Below are 10,339 nucleotides of genomic sequence, written 5' to 3' on the forward strand. Positions count from 1 at the left end.
ATGTCAAGGGGAGAGAGAGAGAGAGAGAGAGAGAGAGAGAGAGAGAGAGAGAAGTAGGTGTGTGTTGTTTTTTGATGCAATCGACCCTCGCAAGGGTGCATTGATGTCCAATAGCAGGGTTAGGAAGCTTTGAGCTATTTTAAGAGGGGTCATTTATAGACCTTGGCCCTTCGAAGATTTCTACCTAGGATGTCGTCTCTTGGAATGCACTGAATGCGGGAATGCACTAAGCCAATATTTGCGGACGCCCATGAAGTTGCCAGTCACGGCCCACACCTACTGCGTGTCTTTGCCCTTGATATTCCACTCGAATGCCTTGCCACATGTATTAGCATTGCCACTACCCTCCTCTATAGCCCGTAGGCGTACGTATATTCTCTATTGTGGTAGCCGCCAGCTAAATGACCACCAAAGAACCCTAAAGAGATTTTCCTCTTTCCCCTCTTCAATATCCTTGGCTACTCACAATCGTCAACAAGGAGAAGATGGTAGAGAGACCATTCTCTGGGGAGATGGATGAAGTGGGGTTATAGGTGAAGCTTCAATGGAGGAGGGTGTTGGGTCCAGCTTGAGGATCGCAAGGGTTGGGGATGGGAAAGAGCGTGAAGGTGCTGACATAGTCGTCCATAAGAGAAGTGTCGGACGGTGGTATTAAGGATGGTGTAGGAGTAGCGATGATGGACCTGGTCCATTTCTAGAATTTTCTCGGCTATGAAGGGGTAGGGTGTTGCTGTGGAGGTCATGGTGGCCTTTTCCACACAGCCTAATTTTTGGAGTTGGCCATCCACTGGATGGGAGCTTTGAACCACTGATTGCAGCCAGTATTTGTGGATGCCCACGAAGTCCCCCATCACGGCCCACACCTTTCACTCGAATGCCTTAACACATGTATTAGTGATGCCACTATCCTCCTTTATCGCATGCAGACATACGTATATTCTCTGTTATGGTAGCCGCCGACTGAATGCCCCTTCAGTAACCCAAAGAGGTTTTCCTCCAACTTCAATGATGGCTACATGTATGAGTGCTACGTCACACATGTTGTAGAACTATAGAGAGAAAGAGAGAAGAAGTAGACAGGTTTTAAAGTTGTAGCCTCAATCCCATGAGACCTCAAGGATCAACAAGAGTTGTACTCACAGATGCGAAGAAGCTTTGGGTTGTTTTCGGCTGATGCGAAGCGAGGGTGTCGCTTCAGATGCAATCACATATGCTTGCATCTTGAGGGCAAGGGTCACGATCACAAAGCTCTAGGTTGTTTTTAACAAATGCAAAGAAAGGGCATATCTCCAAATGCATGAACCTTGAAGGTATGTGGCATCACACAAGATGCTGATATGGGCAAAAAAAAACATGATAATATTGTAAAATTGGGGTCGTTGAAAGAAACGCTGTGCTTGGCACTACCTTGGTCGACATGTATGCCAAATGCCATGCACTTCATAAAGCACAAAAAGTGCACGAGGAGTTTCCGACCTAGGATGTCGTCTCTTGGAATGCACTAATTGCGGGAAATGTCCAGCTTGAAGTGGCCAATAAGCTTTGAACCACTGATTGCAGCCAGTATTTGTGGATACTCACGAAGTCCCCCATCACGGCCCACACCGTGATCTCGAATGCCTTGCCACATGTATTAGTGTTGCCACTATCCTCCTTTATCGTATGCAGACATACGTATATTCTCTGTTACAGTAGCCGCCGCACGGAATGCACTGATTGCGGGAAATGTCCAGCTTGAAGTGGCCAATATGACATTTCATTTCATCTCCCTTCTCTCCACGTGAGATTGAGACTGTGAGTTATCGTCATCAATTCCCGAGAATGTTCGGCATGCAACGGTGACCACAGAACCTCATGCCCCCGCACCCGCCCCTCACAGCTCTCAGCATGGCGCAGTGTTGACCACCGACTCTCACGCAGGCTTGCCATTGCATCCTTCCTTCATCCTCCCGGCTACTGCAGCAGCGCACGCCATCATCCTCCGGGCTACTGTAGCAAGGCACACGGGTTGTCATCGCTTCTCATCGCCATCGGCATTTTTGTGGGCTCATCGCCATCTGAACCGGCTACTGCAGTAGCGCACGTGGGCTCAACATCCTCCTCCCGGCTACTGCAGCAGCGTCATCATCATCTCTGCGGGCTCTCATAGACCTAGGACCTTTGAAGATGTTTAATATAACATTTCATTTCATCTCCCTCCTCTCCACGTGAGATTGAGTCTGTGAGTCAGTGTTCAGGAAAAATGTGTTTCAGCTTACTATCGTTTGAGTTTTAAACTGGATCAGAGCCCTATGTGAGTAGGGCTAAGCACTGCACAACAAGCCAATATAAATTAAAGTGTACCTCACTCGCAGATTGGAACAGCTACCATCGGACACTAGGAGACACTCTTAACAGTTGAGGGTTTGAGATAAGTGCTGACAACATCTTGAGCGCACTCTACCACCGGACACTAGGTGACACTCTTAGAACAATATGACACTCTTAACAGTTGAGGGTTTGAGATATGGCAGCGGATATCACCCTGAAAGACCTCTTGGTGGTGTGAGCTACACTTTTTGAAACGCTAAAACTTTAGGTTGGAATCCCCTCCATTTGGTGCTTGGTTTTCCAAAGTCTACCAACAGTTACAAAAAATAGGTCTTCAAAAGTAATGTTTGGTCTCATAGACCTTGGCCCTTTGAAGACGTTTAATATAAGATTTCAAGCTGTTTCATTTGATATCCATCCTCTCCACATGAGATTGAGATTGTGAGTCAGTGTTTGGGAAAAGGGGATATGCCTACACATGAGAGAGAGAGAGAGAGAGAGAGAGAGAGAGAGAGAGAGAGAGAGAGAGAGAGAGAGAGAGAGAGAGAGAGAGAGGGATGGGGCAGCCGCTCTCTTGGCCCTAACCAAGTTAGGCATATCCCACAATCAGTGCATTCCAAGAGACGACATCCTACACACAGGCTTTGGCTATTGCTCTCTCTATGGCCACCTTGCGCCATAGAGTGGGAGGTATAGAGAGGTGGATAGGGGAAAAATAGAGTTAGAAATAGATAGAGAGAATAACATGTATAACACGGTGCTAAATATATATCTTATTCTTTCTTACAGAGATGGAGCACGTGCTTACCTCTGGAGGAGATTCTTCGGAGGTGATATTTTCTACTCCAGAGAGAGACCCAAGCAACAATTTACGAAATGCCAAGAACGTTGCCCGAGGTGGCGATGGACCTGCAAAGAAGCAAATTGTAGATGGACTAGGTATCATCCACACAGTATGCTCCAAAATTCAAGCCTCATGTGAGAGAGCGGAGGCATCACAGGTTTCCTATAGAGAGAGCATTCACTGGTTGAGCCATTCACAATATGAGCAAGGGGTTTATCTTCATCGTCTAGAGGAGCGGATGCAGCTACAGATTAATGGTATTTTGTAGCAGCAGAGCTCAATGAAAGGACAACTTTCTCGCATAGAAAGCAACCAGGCAAAAAACATGAGTCTCTTGGAGAGGTCCGTTCTTGACAAGGATAGCATTGATTTCAAAAGCATTGTGCATGAATTACGAAGTACTAGCAACAAATTGACCGCTGTAGCAGTACAACATACTACAGGTGTCTCTAAAGTTAGATCTATCTCAAACAAGCTCCATGCATTGGTAACGACCCATTGGCCCAAGAAGGGGATTAATGCCGTTGGAGATGTTCCATCCATTTCAAAGCAGGGCAACCCTTGCAAGAAGTGAATTATGTAATCGATAGTAATACTCACTTCTTTCTCATTTATAGACTTAGCGGATCTATATTTTGGTGGCTTTGGGGATATTGACTACATTTTGGGGGAGGCTTATGTATGTAGTGGATACCAATTTTCTCACGACTCTTGGTTGTCTTCTTTGGATACTACATTCTCAAAGGATCTCCATAATTGTAGTATTTTTGTTGCCACTGTGTCTTTTGGGTCACACCTCCCGTTCTCTGCCCCCCCTCGCCCTCTCTCTCTCTCTCTCTCTCTCTCTCTCTCTCTCTCTTTCTCTCTTTCTCTCAAGTTATGTTGCAGTGAAACTCTCTCTCTCCCTCTCTCTCTCTCTCTCTCTCTGAAGTTATGTTGTAGTGAATCTCTCCCCCCCCCCCCCCCCCCCCCCCCCCTCTCTCTCTCTCTCTCTCTCAAGTTATGTTGCAGTGAATCTCTCCTCTCCCTCTCTCTCTCTCTCAAGTTATGTAGCAGTGAATCTCTCTCTCTCCCTCTCTCCCTCTCTCCCTCTCTCTCTCTCTCTCTCTCACACACACACACACACACACACACACACACACACACACACACACACACACACACACACAAAGTATTATAGGTGTGTGCAATGCCTTACTTCTTTCTAGGTATGACAAATGTGAAGCACTTCATAAAGCACAAAAAGTGGGAGAGAGCTTCCTATATAGGATGCCGTCTCTTTGAATGCATTGATTGCCAGATATGCCCAATTTGGGTAGGGTTAAGAAGCTCTGGGCTATTTTTGGCAGATGCAAAGCGAGAGTGTCTCTCCTAATGTAATCACATGCACACCATTGCCGATGTGGTATTTACTTTTGATTGCGTAAACGGAATGTACACAACAACCCAAGCCTCAATGCAACTCTACCAACTCAAATGGGGACCTTTCACCATGGTAACTCTTCATAATGAAGCACTTCGGGGCTGATTTGGATGCACCTTTGAATCCGTCTTGAGCAAAGGTTTCCAATGGTCAATAATGGGTTAACGTGGCGACAGGTCCCCTCAGTCGGGCGAGAATCCGGTTGACGTGCAGATTGGCGCGTTGTAACCGCAGCGGAAAACTGCCCGGCTGAAACTTAACCGACAATCGTCGGTGGGCTAATCGGATGGACTCGCTCCCCCAACTATATCCTTAGTAGTAGCTAGATGAGATATAGAGAGACAGATATAGAAGTATATAGACATTTACCATGTGGGTTGGCAAGCCTCCTCTCACACTGACTCTCTCAAAGAAAGATAGACATAGTTGGGAAATCCTTTCTTCTCCATACTCTCTTCTTAATTCTCTAGATACTAACCTGTATATACCTGTGAGTACTTATAAGAGTTCTTTTTTGGACAGATGGCTATTGGTCCAAAGGTGTTGTCTCATGGACATGCAAGACGTAGTAAGATATGTCAAGCCTCTTGAGCTACGCGGCGTGCAGCAGCGCGAGATAGAGTTCGACATTCTCTGGGTGAGATTGATGTGCCTCGTTGGGAAGATTGCCAGCATTTGAAAAACGTGAATCGATGCAATGAATTTCCTCAGGGAAGGATTGCATTGGATGTAGATAACGAGTCAATTCTCTCGCAAAGTTATGTAGGGATTGAAGTGGCAGACAATTTGGAAGCCAATAATGGAGATGTTCTTGAGGAGCCTGTAATTGTCTCCAGAGAGGGAGATTACTCCAAAGTTGAGACACTTTTCCTATCTATCACCTACTTATATTCTGAGACCACTTCCTTGATGCATATCTCTATGTTGTCTATTTCTCATGAAAAGTGTATTCTTCAGAACATAGGCAACTTGGATTTTGCATGTTCCTTTTGTGGTGCTTTAGCTTGGAAAACAGAAGAAAAGACCATTCGCACATTTGTGGGGAAGAGTTGTTGCAACTCAGGAAATGTTTCTTTGCCGCCATTAAGTGAACCTCTTTTAGAATTAAGGGAATTGATGTACGGGGGTAATACTAGAAGTATAAAATTCTTGAAACATATCAGAGCATACAATAGTGTGTTGGCATTTGCTTCTTTGGGAGCTCATATAGATGAATCTCTCTGCCAAAGAAAAGGAATCTATACCTTCAAGGTGCATGGATCTATTTATCATAACATTGGTCCATTGATGCCAGAAGAGCGATCAGGTCAAATCCCTCGCTTTGCTCAGTTGTATTTTTTTTACACTGAGAATGAGTTGCAAAACAGGATGAGTTATGTTTCTAAACTCAAACCAGATGTTTTGGAAAGCTTTCAATCGATGATGCATCGAGTAAATCCGTATGTTCAAGCTTTTAGGGGGTTTGCTACAATGGTCCAAACTTCCAATATTCCAGAGATTAGGATGGTCATTACTGAGAAGCGTACAAATGGCTGGCAATATGTTGCTCCAATAAGTGTGGAAGTTGCTGCAATCATGCCTGGTCAGGGTGAAGAGAGCAACATTGGCCATCATGATATTGTGTTGAATCTTTTGGGTGGTGGTTTAAAACGAATCTCAAATTGCCATAGGTCATACATGCCTCTATTATATGTGTTGCTATTTCCAAATGGTGAAGAAGGTTGGAATCCTTACATACCCCAAATGAACAGAGCGGAAGTAAGCAGAGAGCGAGTAACTACAAAGTATATTTCTACAATGGATTTCTACAAGTATAGATTGCAAATTAGAGATGACACGACACAATGTCTTTTATGTGGTGGTAGGCTACTGCAACAATATATTGTTGATGCATATAGTTGTATGGAGGAGTTGAGGCTTTTGTGGGTTCGTAATCATCAAAGTGAACTTCACAGTGAGGTGTATCAAGGCTTGACAAATATGGTTGGAGCAAGAGATGATAGAGAATTGTTATTGGGTGCTAATGTTGGAAGAAGGGTTGTATTGCCTTCTTTGTATGTTGGTGGCCCTCGCTATATGCACCAGCTGTACCAGGATGCCATGGCAATTGTACACAAGAGAGGAAAACCTGATCTCTTCATTACATTCACATGCAATCCTGGATGGAAGGAGATACAAGATGCATTACTGCCTGGACAAACATCCAATGATCGTCCTGATCTTACTACCCGTGTTTTCTACCATAAGTTCAAGGATTTGATGGGCTTGCTGATTAAGAGAGCTATTTTTGGTAAGGTCATTGGACACATTTCTGTGATTGAGTTCCAAAAGATAGGCCTTCCTCATGCTCACATTCTATTGATACTTGCATCTGAGCATAAGCCAACAGAGACATTGCATTATGATAAGATTGTGTGTGCGGAGCTTCCTGATAAAGTAATGTTTCCACAATTGTATGATGTTATCAGTCGGTGTAATGTGCATGGCCCGTGTGGAAACTTGAATAAGAATGCTCCATGTATGAAAGATGGGAAGTGCAGGTTTAAATATCCTCGAAGCTTCAGTGCATCGACTACTGTGGCTAGGGATGGATACCCAACGTACATTATGAGGGATGATGGAAATTACATTGTTCGTAATAAAGTGCAAATGAGTAATAAATGGATTGTTCCATACAATCCATTTTTGTCAATAAGGTACAATGCACATATCAATGTGGAGGTTTGCTCCACTATATCCGCTGTGAAATATCTCTACAAGTATGTGTATAAGGGACATGATAGGGCCACTGTTTTTCTACAAGATAGTGAAGGGCTTCTAAATGAAGTTACAAACTATCTTAATGCTCGATATGTATCAACATCTGAGGCTATCTGGCATATACTTGGGTTTCACATGCATCAAGAGAAACCTGACATACAACGGCTCCAAGTTCACTTGCCTCATCAAAATCAAGTCATCTTTAGCGATAGAGCGACTGTACAGAGTGTGGTGGAGGGAGATGTTAGCAAAAAGACAACGCTCACTGAGTGGTTTGTTGCAAATCAACAATATCCAGAGGCCAACGATTTGTTGTACATAGACTTCCCAACAAAGTGGGTTTGGAAGACAGCAAGTAGAACATGGACTCAAAGATAGATTGGTGACATGATTGAAAGAATGTACCACATTGTTCCCAATGCTAGAGATTTGTACTATTTGCGTATGTTACTCAACATGTGCAAAGGATGTAAGTCTTTTGAGGATATTAGAACCTTCAATGGACAAGTATATGACACATTTAAAGAAACATGTAATGCACGAGGATTACTGCAAGTTGATGATGAATGGTTTCTTTGTTTGGAAGAAGCTTCTTTTCAGCAAACAGGGCAACAATTGCGCCAACTGTTTGTAGTCATTTTGGTTTTTTGTGAACCAATACATCCTGGTGCATTGTGGAATCGCTTCTGTAAGGAGCTTTCTGAGGACCATGTATATCATATGAGGGTTCGCATAAATGATGCAAATATCTGTGAACACATGGCACAAAACCAAGCTTTGTCAAACTTAGAGACAATGCTTCAACACTATGGAAAGAGGCTCTCGGATTTTTCTGGAATGCCCCAGGTGGATCATACCTTGCAAATTATGAGTGAGCATGGAGTGCTTGTTGAAGAGTTCATGTATAACAGAGAGGAACAAAGAGTATTGTCTGCTCGAATGGAATCATCTTTCAATGTTGGGCAAAGCGAAGCTTACAATCGGGTTTTACAAGCAGCTTGCATGAGCAGAGGGACTGTTTTTTTCTTGGATGGGCCAGGTGGAACGGGAAAGACTTATCTCTACAATGCTTTGCTCTCTCAGATACGCGGAGAGTCCAAAGTTTCTTTGGCATGTGCATTGTCCGGAATTGCAGCACAGCTTCTCAACAATGGAAGGACTGCACACTCTAGATTCAAGATCCCTATTGATATAACTTCTGAGTCCACATGTAACATTAAAGTAAATAGCCAGCTTGCTGAGCTGTTGCGAATGAGTTCACTGATCATATGGGATGAAGCCCCCATGGCTCATAGACACGCTTTTGGGGCTCTTGATAAGGCACTAAGAGATGTCATAAAAAATGACATGTTGTTTGGTGGAAAGGTTCTCCTCCTTGGTGGTGATTTCAGACAGATATTACCTGTTGTGCACAAAGGGGTAAGAGAAGACATTGTTAATGCATCTTTGTGCCACTCATACATTTGGCAACGTACAGAAATCATGCATCTAACACAGAATATGCGAGTGGTCAATTGTTTAAGTAATGTTATTGAAAGAGAGTTTGTGCAATGGACACTTGATATTGGTAATGGCGATGTTTGTGATGGGGACATACTTGATAATGTGGCCCTGCTGGCTTGCATGATGCTACCACAAAATAATTTGCAAGCATTGGTTGCTTGCATATATAGAGACCTTGAAACACAGACTTGCCATGCATCCTTTTTCAAGGATGGAGCAATTTTGGCTCCACAAAACAAGGAGGTGGATACTATAAACAATTTGGGGTTGCAGCAATTTCCTGGTACTTATAAGGAATATGTCAGTGCGGACTTAGTGTGTGAATCAAATTGTGATAGCATTTTATTCACAAGTGAGTTTGTAAATAGTTTAGATCTTGGGGGAGGATTTCCACCGCATGTTTTACAATTGAAACAGAATGCTCCAGTTATGTTGCTTCGCAATTTGGATCCAAGAAGTGGTCTTTGTAATGGGACACGCTTGATTTGTACACAGTAAAGTGATTGAACCAGAAATCATACAGGGTCACATGCAGGAAATGCAGTGTTCATTCCAAGGATTGATTTTCTCATGGGATCTAGAGAAGGCCTCCCTTTTGATTTGAGACGCCACCAATTTCCCCTACGTTGTGCTTTTGGGATGACAATCAACAAGGCGCAAGGCTAAACATTGGGAGTTCTTGGATTGTATCTCCCAGCGCCTGTTTTCATGCATGGTCAACTATATGTGGCAATGTCTCTTGTGAGATCCTCTTCTGCCATCAAGGTTGTGGTTGGTGATAGTCACTTAACAAGCATTAGTAGACATGGAGATCAAAGAACATACACTTCTAACATTGTCTACAAAGAGGTGTTGCAATTGACCTGCCCCCTGCCAACCCCTTGCCATGGGGTTTAACATGGATGGATATGTTTCATCCAATAAAAAAGCACAGTGACTCTCGCAACTATTTCTTTGTCATTTACAAGCTTAGTATCTTCTTATGAAACATGGTGTAGCCTCAAGCAAGGTATATTCGCTGAAACAATTGACTAAGATTTATTAGTGTTGAGAGATTTATGCTTCATGTGCTTTTTGATGAATTTCTAATACTTTATGTATATGTATATGTATGAATGAAGATGGATCCTAACGCCTCTGTGACTTACATACTAAGGAGACGACCTCGACACGTCCGAGGTAAAATATTGTATATGTGTGTTTGTGACATTTTGATACTTTAAAGAATTTAAATCTCACAGTCAACGATTATTTATTAGATCCACCATTGTGGAGGGGTCCAATCACAGCCATGCAGGTGATTCATCTACTCGAGGACTTGGATGTAGCAAGGCAACAATGTTGATGTTGATATAGTAAAGTAATAGCTTTTGTGTATCAAAATATCTATCTATACTAATAGCTTTTTGTTTGGCTATAGATCACAATATTACCCAGAATTTTTAATGGTGGGTATATATCATGCTTCATATGATCCGAGCTTGCTGTGCTACATTCAA

At 43.2% G+C, this 10,339-nt stretch overlaps 1 protein-coding gene across 1 annotated transcript; it reads left to right on the forward strand.

Annotated features, from left to right (window-relative positions):
- Positions 1 to 5,127: 5,127 nt before the first annotated feature.
- LOC147459506 (uncharacterized) lies at positions 5,128 to 7,715 on the forward strand. The gene is made up of 2 exons (XM_086511603.1): positions 5,128 to 5,214; positions 5,289 to 7,715. The coding sequence occupies exons 1-2, from the start codon at positions 5,128 to 5,130 to the stop codon at positions 7,713 to 7,715; spliced, it is 2,514 nt and encodes an 837-aa protein (XP_086367729.1).
- The last annotated feature ends 2,624 nt before the right edge of the window (positions 7,716 to 10,339 follow it).

The sequence above is a fragment of the Adiantum capillus-veneris genome, chromosome 4 (genome assembly GCF_014529385.1).
Source record: "Adiantum capillus-veneris isolate H3 chromosome 4, ASM1452938v2, whole genome shotgun sequence".
NCBI classification, from domain to species: domain Eukaryota; kingdom Viridiplantae; phylum Streptophyta; class Polypodiopsida; order Polypodiales; family Pteridaceae; genus Adiantum; species Adiantum capillus-veneris.